Raw genomic sequence first — 19,042 nt, 5'->3', positions numbered from 1 at the left:
AACACGCTGCCTCGTGCAAACTGAGGGGTGGCGACAGGGGTGAAACCTGCAAGAAAAAGAAGCATGAGGATATTCAACACCAGTAGAGCGAAATCAAATCAAGCTGTCACTAAGCAGTTGCTGAGGACATCAGTGCTGTAAACCTGTATTTACAAGTCCAGGCTTTTATTTGCTTCTATCACTAAAGTCAACCACAGATAGTAATAGGCCTTTCATTTCTATTGCACAACTTCCCGTTTATTTTTGTATTTAAAAAAAAAAAAAGACAGTTCAGTTATGAATCACTCTTTTGATCTGATTCAGAGAAAGTAAAAAAGGATTGTTTTTACGTCAACCGAGGATTAATGGCACCTGGCATACGGACACAACACCTCTATTTATTATCTTGAAATGCACCTGGCCGTCAGGGAAGAGTGCTTTGGCATTTCAAAAAGGGAAGAAAAACAAACAAATACAGCTGGGGACAATGCTTTGGTATCACGCAAAGTAACAAAAACAAGCAAATCCAACCATGTTTGATAAATAGTTAGCAGACATTGAGCCTTTGACTTCACATAAACAACAACCTCTGATTTTTCTAAATCTTTTTTTTATTTATTCTTTTGATCTGTGGATGCTGGAGGATCAAAGAAATCTAAATGAATTGGATATTGGAACACATGCTTATAAGAGGAAGCGGAGTCACTACCGTTTAAGCCTTTTGCCTGTAAATCTGAATAAAATAAATGTTGTGGCCCATAGTTTTCTCAAATAACTGAACTATTGAATTGTTGAGTATCTAAAATATAAAGATCCTTATTAAAAAAGTTATTCGGCATCCATTTGAGACCTGCGTTTATTTGTCAAAACTACAATCCACAACGGGCAAGTAAAGGTTTGACAGTATATTAAAAGATACAACAGAAACCATTTATGCCATGCTGTGGTGCTCGGGTTAACTTCTCACTTCAAAAGCAAACTTGACATTTTTCTTTGTAGACTGAAAATGAGCAAATGAGTCAGCAGAGCAGCTATTTTACAGTGACTATATTTTGATTAAAATATCCCTGTTTCAAATGTTTCATGTTGTAGTGCAGGCTGTAAATGTACCAATAAGTATGGAGGACAGACAGTTACCGTACCAGAGAGCCTGTCACTGCTGTCATGGCTGCTGCGCTCTGCCACAGTACCAGAGACCCTCTCGCTGGGGTCCGGCAGCTCTGCCCGGGGGGCCGTGGCTCTCCTCTGCCACTGCTCCGGGTTCATGTAGGCCTCCTCGTTCAGTTTGTGCATCTGGTTAAGGTCAGCTGGCCAGGGGAGAGGGAGGGAACAGAGTATGTGAGTTTTGATGAAACGGGAAGAAATACCTTTCACAGTTTGGTCTAATACAGACAGTATGCTGTGACACACCGATGAGGTTTCCTGTGCAGTCTCTGAGGGGAGCTCCTCCTCCCCCCCGGCCCCAGGGCTGGTGCTTCTTTATGTCGGCCTCCAGCTTGGCCTCGTACCGCTCCCTCTCCTCGATCTCCACACGCCTCTGCTCCTGCTGCTCCTGGATCTAGAGCACAGTGTTTTTTTTACTGAACCAGGGATCAATGAGCATACAATGGTGTAATAGCGTAATTGCAGGGGGGGGGGGGGGGGGGGAAGAGTTTTAAATTAATAATAACAACAATTCTATCCGAGATTAAAGTTGCTTTCTAGTGAATCATGTTACTCTCAAACAAATGTATCATGATGCTAACTGTGCAAAACCAATACATATAAAAACAAATATCACATTTTAATTCAAGCATACCTTTAATTAAACAATTGGTACATTTTGAGGTATAATTAGTAGCAACTTAATTTGCTAATTTTAGGCAAGGCAAGTTTATTTATATAGCACTTTTCAACACAAGGCAATTCAAAGTGCTTTACAAAAAATGAAAGACATTAAGAAAATGGCATTTAAAATCAGTCATTAAAAAGAAAAGCTAATAAAATAAACATTAAAAGAAAAAATACATGGATAAAAGTTACAGTGCAGTCTAAGATATGAATAGTTCAATTAAAAGCAGCGACAAAAAGAAAAGTCTTCAGCCTGGATTTAAAAGTAGTCAGAGTTGCAGCGGACCTGCAGGTTTCTGGGAGTTTGTTCCAGATATTTGGAGCATAATAACTGAACGCTGCTTCTCCATGTTTAGTTCTGACTCTGGGGACAGAAAGCTGACCAGTCCCTGAAGACCTGAGAGATCTGGATGGTTCATAATTTAGCAGGAGGTCAGAAATGTATTTTGGGCCTAAACCATTCAAAGCTTTATAAACCAGCAGCAGTATTTTGAAATCTATTCTTTGACACACAGGAAGCCAGTGTAAAGACTTCAGAACAGGAGTAATGTGATCCACTTTCTTAGTGTTAGTGAGGACTCGAGCAGCGGCGTTCTGAATCAGCTGCAGCTTTCTAATAGATTTTTTAGTGAGACCTGTGAAGACACCATTGCAGTAGTCGAGTCTACTGAAGATAAAAGCATGGACAAGTTTTTCCAAATCCTGCTGTGACATTAGTCTTTTAATCCTAGATATATTAGGTGATAGTAGGCTGATTTAGTAACTGTTTTAATGTGACTGTTGAAACTCAGGTCCAGTTCAATTTAATGTCAAATATAGATTTCAGGTGCAACTAAACAGATGCAGGTATCCCACAAGGCACAGAACATGGGACCCCACAGTTCCTGATTTGTCTGGCACATGAAACTCTGTTATAGGAGGGTGGGGCGCCACGGTAAACATCTCAAACCAGTTTTTTTCTTTTTGGCTTATGTCTTTAGTCAGCTTGAAATCCAAAAGGACATTTTCCTTCTAGAAAAAACAACATCATGTGTATTCTCACAACTCATACCTCGTAAATGTGATGTCCTTTGGTCTATGTATTGGTAGAAGCACAATCATACACTCTGTGATGTCCTAATAAAGAGATATTTGTACTGTGACCATAGTGAGTAATCACATTACAGCAACAAAATACATTTCAAACATCAGTCCAACGAACAAAGTACTTTGTGTAAAGCTTTTTGTGTGAGTCTACAGTGAGAATGTAGCACAAAAATGCTTTATAGGCGTAGTAGAGGATTTTCTTAATCTTTAGTAAAAAGAGGAAACATGGGACTGGGATGACATTCAGGAGGCACTGGGACAGTAGGTAGCAGCTGAACAGGAGGAGATACATTTATACAGCTAACTCTATTTACACATTAATGACTGTCTATGGGGGACACTTACACTGCAGCTCTGAGTCTAAACTCAGTTTCATTTTACCTGGTTGTAAAGCTCGCTGTTCCCTTCCATAGGCGCTTCCTGTCAACATATTACAGACTAGGATGCAGTGAAAGTTAAAAGCTACCGGTTAACACTTTATTTCATACGCCCTTACAATGTTGTTTCCAACTAAACAGCATCCAAGCAAAGGTGATGATGTCAATGCTGTAACACAGCCATTGTGGTTATTGTACTCCATTATAAAAGCTGATATGATGTGTTAAAAATATCCAACATTATGAAAGTACAAATCCTTTACCATCTCTGAATATCAATATTGAAAAGCTACATTTCTAAATGCATGTTTTCTCCATTTTGACCAGTATTCTCTGAAAATTGTTATATATGGTATTTTAAAAAGGTGCTTCTTTGGTTCTATGTATAATTTAAGATTAAATCAACAACCGTCAACGTTTTGCTGTACTTCAAGTCTTTAAGTCTCAGCCTGTCGATCAAATCGTTGTTTGGGTATCTTTGGAAGAAAATCACAAATTGAAGTTTCAAGCAAGCACATGCTGGGTGAAATGATGTGCTGAAGCAAAATCACATTTAATAAAGTTTCTGTATCGTAGCCGTTCCCTTGTGGTTTTTTTCTGTTAAAATGACAACGAAATCAAAATAAGTTAACCTCATAGTGTCGCAAGGGTAGGGCGTACCATGGCTCCAAAAGACACCAATAACAGATATTCTCTACCAGAATTAGAGGGTTATCTAAAAAAAGGAAATCAACTTCTGTAAATCTTTGTGGCCTTGTCCCCGTCTCAACATGGAACATTTTGTCTACTCCAGAGTTTTTATATTTGTATTTATATATAAATAAATAAATAAAAGATTATTGAGCACCGTCCTGCCACAAACTGGGCTCTACGTTTACAATACTTGTTTGACGGCCGACGTACAACAAGGGATCAACTGATGTTTGAGCTGAATAGAGACGATACAGATTAGTTAAAAACGCTTTGATCCCCTGTTACTGATCACGTCAGTGCATCCCTAACAGTTCTAGCATTGAGTTAAAGGTGGGGTAGGTAAGTTTGAGAAACCGGCTCGAGATACACTTTTTGTTATGATCCATGGAATGCTCTTAACATCCCGATAGCAATGAATATCTTAAGTGCTTTGACAAAAAATACATTAAAAAATGTCATCTGTGGAAGCCATAGTACTGTAAAAAGCACGACCAATCATTTTAGCCGGCCCGGCTAAAATAACTGGATGGCGCCCTCGTGCCCTCACTGGTCATGTGCGCGTTCGTGTGTGTTGGAGGAGGGGCTCTGTAAGGAAGTGGCAGATTTTTTCCGGTTGTGTATTTTCAAATTCTAGCGCACTCGAGCTGGTTTCTCTAAAATTACCTACCCCACCTTTAAGAGAAAAAAATATATTGAAAACACTACATGAAACCTACCTGTTTCTTCAATTCTTCCCTGTAGCTCAGAATCCTCTCTCTGGTGGATCTGGATCTGTCTGAGGGGAAAACTCTGAGCTGTGAGCCAGCAGCAGACTCATTCCTCAGCCTGTCATAAGGGAAGAAAAGAAAAAAACACCATTATGTTTTTTTGTCCCGTTAGACATGATAATCTTATTTACGGAGGCAAGTAAGAAAATAAATCTGGAAATCCAATTTATTTTCTTACTTGCCTCCGTAAATATGATTTATTTCCTGTGTTTATGACTTAAGAACAGGACTTTGAATAGGACTTTAAGCAATCCCATATATAACGTGAGCAAGTTATTTGACATGTCTTTCATGTGTTTTTGTTCATAAAGCAAATATTGCCACTTTGATGTTGGCTGCTAATACATGTTCTGACCCTGCTTGCAGGCCACAGTAGTGAGAAGTGAAGGAGATATTTACTGTGTTGGGGGCTCAGGGCAGCTGCTCCCACTGTGCTGGCTGTGAGGGCTGTGGTGACCTAGCTGGCTAGAAAGAGCTCCCCCTGGTGGGAGGTTCCAGTAGGACACGGGGAGACCGGCACCGGGAACAGACAAGTGACCGTCTGGAAAAATCAAACACATTACAATAATGAAGTAAATGCTAAATGTAGCTTTTTATAGCCCAATATATTTTGTGTACCAAACGTGTGAAACACATCTCACAGAGGAGCTTACAGTAGGCGGCCATGTTGGGCTCCAGCAGGTTTCTGGAGCCGTAGTAGTGATGGGGCTCTCCGTACGGGCTCCTGAACGCCTCAGTTGAAGGAGGATGAGGAGGAAACAGAGGGATTCTGGAGACACAACGTAAATATCATATAATCACTGATGTTGTTTAATCTAAAGGTCTCTGCAGATCTAATGTTTCTGGTTGTATCTGAAGATTTCAGTGTTCTATATTATCTAATCTAATACAAATCTACACAGTATGATATATTTAGGTCAAAATCAGGTTGAACGTTCATTTATACTCAAAATTACTTTTGAAATGACTCGGCAACAAGTTGACAAAAAAAATCATTCATTCACACAATTGCCTTACAAATCCATCAGAACATTTTGCAAGCCTGCAATATATATTATTTGTTTTAAGATAAAATGTATGCAACAATGTTAATGCCACTGTGACGTTTATAACAAATGTCCCCCTCACTGTCAAAGTAGTCACTCTCCTCAAGCCAAATGGAAACATTGTTGAAATTAAGGTTGCCTTTTATTGTGAAAAGCTCACAGGAAATGCACTCATGTGTTCATTTATGGCATTTTTTATGTTGAATCAGTTCTAAACAATACAGCTTTATTTATAAAGCACTTTAAAACCTCCAGACTAAAGTGCTGTATACTCAAATAAACTGCAAGGAATAGTAAGCTAGGTAGATCAAACATGGCGAGTTGTTATATTGAACTTAGAGCTGAACACTTTTTTGGCTTCTTTCTTGTTTTTATTTAGTTGGAACTGCACTTGCTGTTACCACATTGACCACATGTGTCATCAAATCAACCGAGACTAAAATCCTGAACATTATATCTTGATGTACAATGAGAGGGCTACCTGGGGGTGTCCGAGGCTCTGGGGAAGGAGGGGGGGGCAGGCTGGCTGTTAGGGGACAGGCTGAGGGTGGAGCTGTACTCCAGCCGGGGGGACTGGAAGGCCACGTGGGGCAGCTCGGGGGGAGGAGGCGTCTCCCTCTCTCTGACCCCCACCCTCACATTGTTACAGAGCGCTCTGAGGGAGCCGTCACTCTCTCCTGGGTAGCCCCTCCTGCCCAGCCCCAACTGTCTGATCCTGTCCGGCTGGTTTGTGGATGGAGACAACATTTAAAGATAAACAAACGTATTCAGCATGTATTAATAATCGTTTTGATATCCCCACTTATTTATGTATTTATAATTAATTCAAATGCCATATGTGGAAACTCTTGCTTGAAAATGTCCCTTTTCCAGTCACCTATCATGAAAGATCATCATATCATTTATTCTCAGTTAGAGATGACATTTTTCCTGGCGTTATTAGCTAGACCTGTTAATAAACAGTTTATAAAAAGCCCACCTGGCCCGGCATAATACCTTTACAGGTGGTCTGTCCTATTTATGCTTAAACACACTATGATGAACCCCCCCCCCCTCCGCTCATTTTAGTTTCTTTACTATCTTATGTCAATGTCTTGTCTGTTCAATTAAAACATCTCTCTGTAAATCAGGTATCAAAAAAATAAAAATGTACAAAAAGTCAGTGAATAAAAAAATGTATACTCCATCTTCTTGAGCCAATCCAAATGACCTGACTGACCTGTTTCTCAGGATCATTTGCCCCGGTTGCAGCAACTTTCAGCCCAAAATCTTTCTCCCTGCAACAAAGACAAACATATTCAGTTATTTTCATTGCAAGTTACAAGCCAAGCAATTAATGACACTCATACAGTACACAGAGATGTTCAACAAGAGAACACGTGGAAGTCCTCTCCTCCATTACACTGCGGAAAAGACTCATTCTTTTTGACTGACACATTAGCTGATGCCAGGATTGTAGCAACCCGCATCTTATATATGGTCAAACATAAGATCATTTCTAGTAGTAGAACGTTTTCTATTGTTAGAACACCGACATGTCTGTTCTTCAGGTGTTACATTGTGCATGTACAGAGAACAATGAGAGAGGACACCTCTTCTTGATCATGTGCTGCTCAGCGATCTGCTCCTGCAGCTCCTGCCTGTAGCGCTCCTTCCTCCTCCGTAAGACCTCTTCTGTATTATCTGCTCCTGGAAATATAGAACACTTATTTGCAGCAAATATACACATTTTGTATCAATCAAACACCCAATTATATATTTCCTTTCAGAAGTAACAACACATGTTCAAACATATCATTCCTAGCTAAAAAACAAACGGTACGGAGGAAAAATCTGAATGTCCCCTGACCTATTATAAGTCCGGTGACAATTTCAGGGTCTTCATCTTTGGCCCTTGAACCTCTGCCTGGATTCTCCCTCTTCTCCCTGGGAAAACACACACACAGCTCATCTATTTGATCTGAATCATTTATTATGCCCACAGAGAATTGTGTGTCCTGACTGTTGCTCTTTTTTAGAAAGAAAAAAATAAATAAAAGATTGTAAAAAATCTAGAAGAAGATTCAAAATAAATGTATATAAAGTTAAACATAAAAATGGAAAGTCAAATGTCAAAAAGAAAATAAATAAATACAGACAATAAAGGGATGATAAATAAAATAAAGGTATTTATATAAATTTGTTATTAAGTTCATAAAAGTGCAATAAAAAGATTTAAAAACTAAATAAGATAATTATTACAAACACAATTTTAAAGTAAAATGCCTAATGAAAGTTTGAATAAAAAAATATTTTTATAGAAACAATAGAAATTTATATATAACAGGTATATTACAACATCTACAGCTGTGTGTCAGTATAAATAAGATATTAGAATTGGTCTGCTGATGTGTCAGTATATTGAGCACCTGTTGCTCTCAGGGAGCATTATAATGTGAACACATGAACCTGTACCCGTTATCTGTCTTATTCAATCTCCTCCTCTCATGAGTAGCCTCGGCCCCTGTCTGTCTGTGCCTCCTCCCTTCCATCATTAGCTCCTCCTCCTTCTCCTCAGAGTCCCACAACTTGTCACAGTGCCGGGGGGGAACTGAGGCCCGCTCCTCGTCGTCCTCGGAGCAGAGGGGCTTCCCCTCAGCGAGGCGCAGAGCCCGGAGCAGCTCCCTGCTGTCCTCTGTCAGGGTGGCTGCGTCCCTGTGGGAGGGGGGGCGCTGTTCGGAGAGAACACCTGCCTGTTGCTGAATGAAATGTGGTTACTAACTGAACCGCCATCTTTTTTGGCTGCAGCTAAACACAGGAGTTAAGAGGAAAATTAGTGACAGTCACCTGAGCCATGTAGCGCCTGTAGTCCATCCGGAGCTCGTGCTGCAGCCTCTGTTTCTTCCTCTCATACTCCACACCGAGGGGGAGCCCCACACAACAACTGTCCTCTAAAAAACACAGCCATCAATATTTAATAAAGACACAAGGTGAAGAGTTTGGTGCCAAAACATGACAACTGAAACTATAAAAGAAACACAACGCTGAAAAACATTGCACCCAGCAGGGGGTACTATACATGTAAGTGGTATTTGTTCATTTTTTATGACAAGAATGATCTAATACAACACTTAAGGAGTGAACTGTGGAACTGAACTGTACCTTTCCCCTGTGTTTTAGACTTGGGAGGGATGTTCTCCTTAACAGTGAACCCATAGGCTCGGTGGGGTTTTGCCTGTCAGTCAAAAAATACAAGAATAATTGGCATTAAATGGTATTCAAACCAAAATCACATTTTGACAGTTTATTTATACAAATAAACTGTTAAAATAAGAACCAAACACTTTCTATCGTTACAATGTAAATGTGTTGCAGGATATTATCCGTGTACACTTGCTTCTACATAAAAGGAAATGATTGAAGTTGACTTTTCAAGGGCAGGTAAACAAAAAAATCCTTGAGAATTTCAGAATACAAATTATTAAAATGTACATGTATTATAATAATTCATATAATAATCTATGTTAGATCAATTATGTGATGTGAGGTCAATGAGGTCTTAGCTTTATTATGTCGTGAAATGGAAAAAGTGAATTTTCATGGTTAGAAAGGCTGCATTACATTATAGCAATGTCACTTTTTGAACTTCAACCATTCTATTATTGGCCTTTACTCACTTAACCATTGTATCCACATAATTAGAAAATGCATCAACATTTTCATTTTATAAAGCTCTCCCCACAGCCCTTATTAGTGGTTATTTATCCAGAATACTGGCCTGGTTTGATCCATATCAGACTAAATACAGCCATATTTCCCACACACCTTTAAATCCATGTAAGGAGGGTCTTGTTCCAAACTGGCTTTATCCTCAGCCACCCTCGCCCTTCTCTCCCTGATGAAGATCTCCAGCTCGTCATCCATCTCCTTTTGGCAGAGTCATACAACCCAACTGAAGACACAACATGTCACACAGGTCTGGCATTATATAAAACAGTGTATGAAGAAGTCAGACTGCACAATTTATCATTTTAACTAGCGAAGGTAACGGCTAATATTCAGGGTTTTTTTCAGCTGTGTGCCATGCATAATGTATGTGCAACACAGACCACAGCTGGTGATTTCACTAATTAGTTCCTCTAATCTGTAATTAGCCAAATCAATTTAATGACGTGCAAGCTGGAAACTAAATGATCCGTTGATCGTTGCCTTAAGGCAATTTCGTGTACATTATATGTGGACATAATGAAGAAAAGTACACAAGAAAGTTACATTTTAGCACCTGCAATTAGGGCGATTCAATGTTGTTTTTAAAGTAAGTCGATAATGCTACTGTCACTTTAATTTTCCGTTGTCAGGCAACCACAATGAACACGATAGTGTCATATCCCATACAGATAGCAATGAACCACTTAACGATATTAGCTTAGCGGCTATACGTAATACACTTCAAATATAGTAATTAGCTTTCAAAATAATGTTAACAGGTTGTATAGAATAATGCTTGCTTAGTTGGTGCAAAGTAACCTATACAAAGAGTGTTGGCCCTAACTGAAGAGAGGCAAACCTAAAGTAAAGCCAATAAGAACGACACAATAATGAGGAAAGCTAACCTGTGCTAATACCTAGCCATTCGCCCTGCTAGCGTTACTTATAAGATATCTCTCAGTGGTAGTCTCGTCAACAACAAATAAAACCTACCATTGATTGACCGATGTTTGAATATGACGATACCGGATAAGGCAAGGTTTGCTAACTAGCAACTGTTGGCGGAACCTTGGTTGTTCACTGAGCTCATAACATTTCTAGCACGTTAATCATAAATGTGCACTACTACCGGTTTTAAATGTCAAAATAAAAGCACATGCATTGTAATATCTCAGCTGATAACTATTCTGCAACGCTATAAATATTTAGTGTCTGTTGTGTTAAAAGGACCATTCTATATTCCTGGGTTAAAGCAACAACAAAACAATCACAATGAATTTATCCCGATATTTCCTCTTTATCTCATAATATGAACTTATTAAGAATAATGGGTATTGGACTGGTTTCATTAGTGAGTTTATTAGTTAGAAGCCCTATGTTATCAGTAGTCTATGTCTGCACAGCAGTTCCAATGGTCAAATTACATTAAAACAGGATTGTCCCCATGTTTTCTTTAATAGTTACTAACATTAAATATTTTAATGAGATATGGATCGCAAAACAAAAAATGTGCCTGAATAACGAATTTAGCAGTGGAAATAAAAGTCAACTGAGTGTCACTTGCAATGACAGTGTTGTGTTTTTATTTTATTAACCTCTTACATTAAAAAAGTTAGCATTTTCAAAAGGTCTTATGTTTGGGGGGGGGGGGCTTTTTCCAGTTTAGAGCAATAGCCCCTCCAAATGTCTGTGCACGTCCCTGCCACTCAATCATTTTCCCTTTCAGGCTGGCAGTGTTTATCTTTTTAGCATATCATTTAACAGAACATGAAGAGAAAAGTTAGTGTGAGCAGATTTTAAAAACAGCATTTTTTAAAAGGTAGTAACATAGGCAGACCTATGTTAAATGGGCATTTTCCTGATATGTTGTTCTGTAAAGCTCTAGTACCTTTATATATATACAGACTAGTATATGCTCTACAGCGCACTCGTTCACGACACATGTTGTGCTCTTACTTTGAAGGCATATAGCTACACTTCCTGTCTTTGACTCTAACTTGACATGTGGTGTCTCAGCTGTGTGGCATCGCATCATCGTTCACGCCCACTTTCCCTTTAGATTCCATCCACTCTTTAAGAACACATGTTGCATTCATGTCCTCGAAAAAAGGTTGTTACGGTAATGAAGGAAACATTTGTTATCCACAAACAGGTGAAGGCAAGCTATACTGGTTTTGAATCATTGAAGTTCAAACACATTCAACTCAAATATATGAATGCCACAGAATACCTTCCAAAAATTCCAAAAACACTGTAGTTAAAATGGTATTAATATATTTGCTTATGTTCATTTACACATGTCCTTTGTCAATTAAATTAGTTAAAATATAATATACACATATACACTTTATCATGTGCATAAACTTAATGCATGGAAATATTTATATATAATTTTTTTGTTGAAAGCAGGGTACATTATATTGCGAGTAACTTTTATATTTATTTCATCTATAACTTGTAGAACTTGTAAAACATAAAAAATGATCGTATAGTGACACAATATATTACAATGTTTACAAGAGGGGGATTCAATTTAAAAATATGACTAATGCTTGGGATGGCCGTTTTTAAAAAATAAATTAAAAACAGCCATCCTTGCTCCCAAACCCAATCATTTTACTGCATCATGACTAGATTTGATATTGTTTCAAATCTAATTCAAGTAAATCATATGCTTCCAAACCATTTCAAGAAATCAAAAATACCACATCCACTTTTTGTTTGCAATTTATTGCTTATATAAACGCATATATAAACTCTAAACAATTGTTGGTAAAAATAAAATCTATCAATAATAATCATAAATAAAATCATCACAATGACTTTTACATGACATTATATTGCACAATTATAAGCCTTAACAAGAATCACAGAACACAAGTGTGGTTGTTGCTCAGGTTGTGTGTACGAGGAATGTTCCGTGTTCCATGCTGCCTTCAAATGTCTTCCTGTATTTCATCAAAGTCTTTAGCTTCACAAACCGATGACCTCATGATCAAGTGTTCACAAATTGTTACTCTGTCTCGTAATCTATAGACCGCCATGATTAACACAGGAAAACATTTTTTGTTATGGTACAGACCTGATGTTTCAGTGCTATTGAAAAAAAATATATTTACAATTTGATCTTGTGAGAATGTGGACTTTCAGGTACACATGTGATCTGGCTGCCTAAAGGACGAGTTGAGATCTGCACCACAACAAAGTCAAACCTCTTACAGTCCTTTTCTTCATTTCACAGCAAAGTCACCAACAGTGTGTCAGTTCTGAGCGACGCTGCTGCTTACTGTCGGAGGTCGGGCGTCTCCATGTCGTGCCTGCCGCGGCAGTTAGTGATTGGTCAGCTACAGAAAGGCCTAAAAGATCCTCAGTTTGTGGTTAGTGAGTGTTTGTGTTCACATGTTGTCCACCTCGGCGCTGAGTTCAGGGCATACTTCCTTCAGTAACATTTCCATCAACACCTAACGGAGACAGTGACACAAAATCACTTTGTTACAGGTGTCGTTACATATTATGAAATTAGTTTTATGCTCAAATCAAAATCAGTCACATTGACCCCGAAACACATTTTGAGTTTAAAATACTGTTCTAAAAAGGAGATAGATAGATCTCTAATTATGTCTTTATTGTTTTTGCTCTTCAAATATTAGGCAAAATATGTCACATTACGTCAGGACAGTTACCGAGATACGACAATGAGAAAAAGGCCTTCGAAGTTTCCAGTTTAAAAAAAATATTAGCCAAAGTTATTTTAAGAGGGGGCTCAAGGATGAGTACTTTTGGGGCATGGTACCTCATGCTCCCCCCTTAGGACCACCATTGAATTAGCTATGATTTACATCTGTCGCTAAGTTGCTCTCTTTGCCGCTAGTCGTCATGCCTTTACAAGCTTCAATGCAGTATTTATCATCTGAATAGAGTGCTTCACATATAAATATTATTCTTACATATAGAAGATGTTTGTTAGCATTAGCCTCCTGCAGGGCGTTGAAGATCTTGATGATTCCATAGCGGGCATTCTGCTGGCCAACTAAATTTGTTAGTGCATCTGTAACAAAAAACATATTGACAGAAGGTAAAAAGATTAGACATGTTCCTAAGTTTAGGATCTACTGTACATGTTTTTTATATGTTTTTGTTGCTACCTGGGATATTGTCAAGTAGTTTCTGTTGAGCACGCTCCTTGGTTTCAATGCGCTCCGTGTCAGTTCGGACCTTGACGTGCGGGGCTAACCTCCCGTTGGGCCAGAAGGTGTCCCTGAACACGCTGATGTACACTACCGACATCTGTTCACAGAAGATCCAGTTTACCGTGTCCCGGATCTGTCTGAGGGAACGAAAAAGAGATGTTAGCCTAATAGCTAATTGACGAAAATATAGAAAAAGTAGCAGTTGTCACAGGTAGAATAAGCGACGCCATATTAAAACAGTTACCTGCAATATCTTTTTAGTAAAATAAGGCAACAGAAATATTGTGAATAAGTCAATACCGCAATAGGTAAATAATCATGACTTAGTCGTTATTTGTTAAAAATGTGGAAAAAAATCAAGTCCAAATTCCATCTTGCTAGCACTTACTTGTTGATAGTTCGTCCAAATGTCACCTGGACTAGTGCAATAAGTGTCTTCCTCACCCACTTAAACACTGAGCGGACACAAAGACGAAGAGAAAGAAAGTGAGAAAAGGAAAGAGTTAGATAAATTCACTCAGATGGAATCACAATTCATATCTTTGTACCAAAAAGAAAAGGACTTACTGTAACAAATCGCACTTCAAACAAAAACAGGTCACTCACTGTTATCCATATAGAAGCATTTCTAGTTTCTGTTTATAGGCCTGTTTTTTTGTATATTGACTTTAAAATGAAAAATACGACAGTGGTGTACTCACTTCCTCTGAGTTCAAAGATCTCTCCGATGAGCATGAAGCAGGGCTCAGCGAGGGCGTCCCTCCTCCCGTCAGCCTCATCCCCGTAGTCTGACAGATCGCTGTCATCGTCAACCTCCTCCTACACACACACACACACACACACACACACACACACACACACACACACACACACACACACACACACACACACACACACACACACACACACACACACACACACACACACACACACACACACACACACACACACACACACACACACACACACACACACACACACTTTATAAATCGTAGGAAAAGAGTGCACATGCATCTTCCCATCTCCTGTATACACACAGCTTTAGTCATAAAACATATTGATATTTATACATCAGTTGAAGATGATGGAGTACCTCAGTATGCGAGAAGAAGTCTCCAGGCAGCTTCTCCAGGAAGGAGGCCAGAGAGAAAGAGGATTTCTTCTGGATCGACATCACCTTTAAACATGGAACAATATATCATCACAATTCAATTCACTGTATGGAATCATATTGAAACACTTTGTTACAACCTATTTCTAACATTACAATTTTTTCTATAAAGCAATGGAAGATTCGTTACCTTGTAACCTTTCTTGATATTGTGTCATCATGCATTTAGTTAGAAACGGCTAAATAAATAACAAACAGGACCGTACAGATATTTGACGTGTTTTCTAAATCATTTCGAACATGCTGGAAGGAGTTTTTGTAAGACTCCTTTCCAAGACAAAAACGGTTCTGAATCAAATTGAAATAATACATTCTAAATGATGGTATAACATATGACCATAATATATTAGTATCTCTGTCTTATTTGAAAGTGGAAAATTATGAAATTGTTACCTTGAGGTACTCTGGGGACGGGCTGAGGAACGCATAGAGAGCCTCGGACTGGCACAATCGCTCATCTGCCAGCAGACGCTACACACACACACGCACGCGCACACACAAAGCTCATTATCAACCATCCTAGCACACCAAACAACAAAGTACTCAAATGACTGATAGCTGTACAGTGTGTGTTTGTTACCTGGAGAAAGGCATTGAGCTGGGTTTTGCTTTTGTCCAAGAACTTCTGGTCGATGGATTTGAAGGGAAGTTTACTGAGGGAGGGGAGCTGGAGTTTCTTCAATGATGGGAAACACTGAGGAAGACAGACAAACACAGAGAAATTCGGATTTTTAATTAGAGATAGCCTATAAGATTAATTTTTTAATGCCCAATGGCTTATAACTGAAGCGCATTTTCAAAAAATGTAGAACATTTATTGAGTTTAAGACTTCAGGAAATGGTAATGCAGGAGAACTATAAGGCAAAGTAACAACTTCTATACTGATCATTTAGAAAACATTTCCATACTGGTGCTGAATAAAGGTGAACCACTGGACAGATCTTTAAAGGTCCCCTATTATACTGCTTTTCATCAATATATTATAGGTCTCAGATATATACAAAACATGTCTCTGAAGAGTTTGTCTGAAATACCAAACAGATCATTGCAGCATCCCATAAACCCCTCTGTTTCAGCCCTGTTTCACAAGTGCTGATTCTCTGTCTGTTACTTCAGATGGAAATAATGATTTATAAGAGATTTTTGGTTAAAAAGAACACAATGGTGCTCTAGGAGGAGATTCAGGTGATAAGGTGGGGGGGGGGGGGGGGGTTACCTTGCTTGCTGATTGGCTAATGGTTACACAAGCCGTTATGACATCATAAAGTGGCCGAAATCTGATCAGCTCATTTTCAGACAGGTTTTTATATACACTGAACACAAATATAAATGCAACACTTTTGTTTTTGCTCCCATTTTTCATGAGATGAACTCAAAGATCTAAAACATTTTCTATATACACAAAATAACCATTTCTCTCAAATATTGTTCACAAATCTGAAAAAATATGTGATAGTGAGCACTTCTCCTTTGCCGAGATAATCCATCCCACCTCACAGGTGTGGCATATCAAGATGCTGATAGACAGCATGATTATTGCACAGGTGTGCCTTAGGCTGGCCACAATAAAAGGCCACTCTGAAACGTGCAGTTTTGCTTTATTGGGGGGTCTGGGGGGATCCGAAAACCAGTCAGTATCTGGTGTGACCACCATTTGCCTCATGCAGTGCAACACATCTCCTTCGCATAGAGTTGATCAGGTTGTTGATTGTAGCCTGTGGAATGTTGGTCCACTCCTCTTCAATGGCTGTGCCAAGTTGCTGGATATTGGCAGGAACTGGAAAACGCTGTCGTATACGCCGATCCAGAGCATCCCAAACATGCTCAATGGGTGACATGTCCGGTGAGTATGCTGGCCATGCAAGAACTGGGATGTTTTCAGCCTCCAGGAATTATTTACAGATCCTTGCAACATGGGGCCGTGCATTATCATGCTGCAACATGAGGTGATTGTCGTGGATGAATGGCACAACAATGGGCCTCAGGATCTCGTCACGGTATCTCTGTGCATTCACAATGCCATCAATAAAATGCACCAGTGTTCGTCGTCCATAACATACGCCTGCCCATACCATAACCCCACCACCACCATGGGCCACTCCATTCACAACATTGACATCAGAAAACCGCTCACCCACACGACGCCACACACGCTGTCTGCCATCTGCCCTGAACAGTGAAAACCGGGATTCATCCGTGAAGAGAACACCTCTCGAACGTGCCAGACGCCATCGAATGTGAGCATGTGCCCACTCAAGTCGGTTACGACGACGAACCGGAGTCAGGTCGAGACCCCGATGAGGACGACGAGCATGCAGATGAGCTTCCCTGAGACGGTTTCTGACAGTTTGTGCAGAAATTCTTTGGTTATGCAATCCGATTGTTGCAGCAGCTGTCCGAGTGGCTGGTCTCAGACGATCTTGGAGGTGAACATGCTGGATGTGGAGGTCCTGGGCTGGTGTGGTTACACGTGGTCTGCGGTTGTGAGGCCGGTTGGATGTACTGCCAAATTCTCTGAAACGCCTTTGGAGACGGCTTATGGTAGAGAAATGAACATTCAATTCACGGGCAACACCTCTGGTGGACATTCCTGCTGTCAGCATGCCAATTGCACGCTGCCTCAAAACTTGCGACATCTGTGGCATTGTGCTGTGTGATAAAACTGAACATTTTAGAGTGGCCTTTTATTATGGCCAGCCTAAGGCACACCTGTGCAATAATCATGCTGTCTAATCAGCATCTTGATATGCCACACCTGTGAGGTGGGATGGATTATCTCGGCAAAGGAGAAGTGCTCACTATCACAGATTTTTTCAGATTTGTGAACAATATTTGAGAGAAATGGTTATTTTGTGTATATAGAAAATGTTTTAGATCTTTGAGTTCATCTCATGAAAAATAGGAGCAAAAACAAAAGTGTTGCATTTATATTTTTGTTCAGTGTAAATGGATCAGGACAAAAAGTGAGCAAATCTTTTTTCCTGAAACTTTCAGAATCTCTTTACACAGAGGAGACACATGTTTATGTAGAAAATAGATGAAAAAGTGGATTTTGCATAATAGATGACCTTTAAGTAAAAAATAAATGAGATATATTTATTATATATATATTAATGCTGTCAAAATTATTGCGTTAACGGCGGTAATACATTTTTTGAATTAATTGCGTTAAAATATTTAACGCATTTAACGCATTTGCAGAATGGCCCGCCCATACATCCCACCAGTGGCAGCGCCAGGGTATGGCTGGGGTAGGCTACACCCATACCAAGAAATGGCTTAGCCCCACCATGAAAAATTATGTTAAAGTAAGCAAAATAAAGTCTGCCAACTCGCGGAGTAAATTGCACAGACAGCAGTTAGTAAGATTGATTTCAGTAGCCACTTGTCTGGAAATACCGAAGACCAGAAACGGTTTTGAAAACCTTGGTCACGTAGTGATCGTCTTCTCAATAGAACATCTTTGATAATGTCTTTTGGCCAATCAGAATCAAGATAACGGCGTGGTGTTGTTGCAGGAAGTCCTGACGGAGAATACTTTTGCTGTAGTACAGGGGTGCACATAACTGGTACGCAGGTTATGTGCGTAATCTGAAATGCGTACCGTCACTTGTGTCACAAAGCGCATTTGCTTACCGACGTACTTGTGAAGCTTTTCCAGAAGGCGGTTAGATCACCGGACGACAGAGTCGGTCTCCGTGTGCACAGACAGGGCTGCTGTTAACGTCGGTCTGTACAACGGAATTGTGCCAAAACTACAACCAAACTGGCTGCGGAGGGAGACTCCCCCCCTTCACTGGAGAACTGCGCTAAAACAGCTGATCACAACGTTCACACTCTGTGGTCACGAAGTACTCCACTAGCCCCCCCCCCCCCGTCAACTTTCCTGAAGTACTCCCCCGTTGATAGAAATCAACACGTAATGAATTAAGACCCCACGGTTTGATGATTGATAGGTGTGTGGGCTGTCTTTCATTTTGACATGCAGAACAATGTTATAATAAACATAGATACTGTATGTTAAATGGATATATCCGCCTTCTTTCATTTATCTTTCCATTCTCACAACAATATACATAAAGAGATGGCATATTTTGGACATAGTTCAAATGGTGATTAATCATGATTAATTAATTTTTAAGCTGTGATTAATCTGATTAAACATTTTAATCGTTTGACAGCCCTAAATTAGGGCTGTGCGATTATGGCAAAAAC

The 19,042-nt window shown here is 39.5% G+C and overlaps 2 protein-coding genes across 3 annotated transcripts in view; both read right to left on the bottom strand.

Annotated features, from left to right (window-relative positions):
- Window positions 1–10,574, bottom strand: part of LOC117453546 (centrosome and spindle pole-associated protein 1-like) — a 28,254-nt gene extending 17,680 nt beyond the window's left edge. The window contains exons 1-15 of one of the 2 annotated variants that reach the window (XM_071204671.1): window positions 10,459–10,574; window positions 9,583–9,709; window positions 8,920–8,992; window positions 8,605–8,708; window positions 8,233–8,516; window positions 7,628–7,704; window positions 7,372–7,467; window positions 6,998–7,059; window positions 6,260–6,501; window positions 5,386–5,501; window positions 5,132–5,273; window positions 4,682–4,790; window positions 1,390–1,537; window positions 1,122–1,286; window positions 1–46 (exon numbers count right to left, since the gene is read on the bottom strand). The exon at window positions 1–46 is cut by the window's left edge and continues 67 nt beyond it. In XM_071204671.1, the coding sequence (XP_071060772.1) occupies window positions 1–46; window positions 1,122–1,286; window positions 1,390–1,537; window positions 4,682–4,790; window positions 5,132–5,273; window positions 5,386–5,501; window positions 6,260–6,501; window positions 6,998–7,059; window positions 7,372–7,467; window positions 7,628–7,704; window positions 8,233–8,516; window positions 8,605–8,708; window positions 8,920–8,992; window positions 9,583–9,681 (1,763 nt within the window). In that variant the 5' untranslated portion in view covers window positions 9,682–9,709; window positions 10,459–10,574. The remainder of the gene's footprint in view (window positions 47–1,121; window positions 1,287–1,389; window positions 1,538–4,681; window positions 4,791–5,131; window positions 5,274–5,385; window positions 5,502–6,259; window positions 6,502–6,997; window positions 7,060–7,371; window positions 7,468–7,627; window positions 7,705–8,232; window positions 8,517–8,604; window positions 8,709–8,919; window positions 8,993–9,582; window positions 9,710–10,458) is intronic. The other variant, XM_071204672.1, reaches the window with a different exon arrangement.
- Window positions 10,575–12,174: 1,600 nt separating this feature from the next.
- snx25 (sorting nexin 25) overlaps window positions 12,175–19,042 on the bottom strand; it is a 128,399-nt gene continuing 121,531 nt past the window's right edge. Inside the window, exons 15-22 of the mRNA XM_034092390.1 lie at window positions 15,407–15,520; window positions 15,220–15,297; window positions 14,749–14,832; window positions 14,357–14,474; window positions 14,044–14,110; window positions 13,611–13,792; window positions 13,413–13,513; window positions 12,175–12,926 (exon numbers count right to left, since the gene is read on the bottom strand). Of these exons, the coding sequence (XP_033948281.1) occupies window positions 12,861–12,926; window positions 13,413–13,513; window positions 13,611–13,792; window positions 14,044–14,110; window positions 14,357–14,474; window positions 14,749–14,832; window positions 15,220–15,297; window positions 15,407–15,520 (810 nt within the window). The 3' untranslated portion in view covers window positions 12,175–12,860. The remainder of the gene's footprint in view (window positions 12,927–13,412; window positions 13,514–13,610; window positions 13,793–14,043; window positions 14,111–14,356; window positions 14,475–14,748; window positions 14,833–15,219; window positions 15,298–15,406; window positions 15,521–19,042) is intronic.

The sequence above is a fragment of the Pseudochaenichthys georgianus genome, chromosome 10 (assembly GCF_902827115.2).
Source record: "Pseudochaenichthys georgianus chromosome 10, fPseGeo1.2, whole genome shotgun sequence".
In the NCBI taxonomy this organism is placed as follows: Eukaryota; Metazoa; Chordata; class Actinopteri; order Perciformes; family Channichthyidae; genus Pseudochaenichthys; species Pseudochaenichthys georgianus.
Note: the sequence above shows the minus strand (reverse complement) of the source record. Positions and strands in the feature narration are given on the sequence as shown.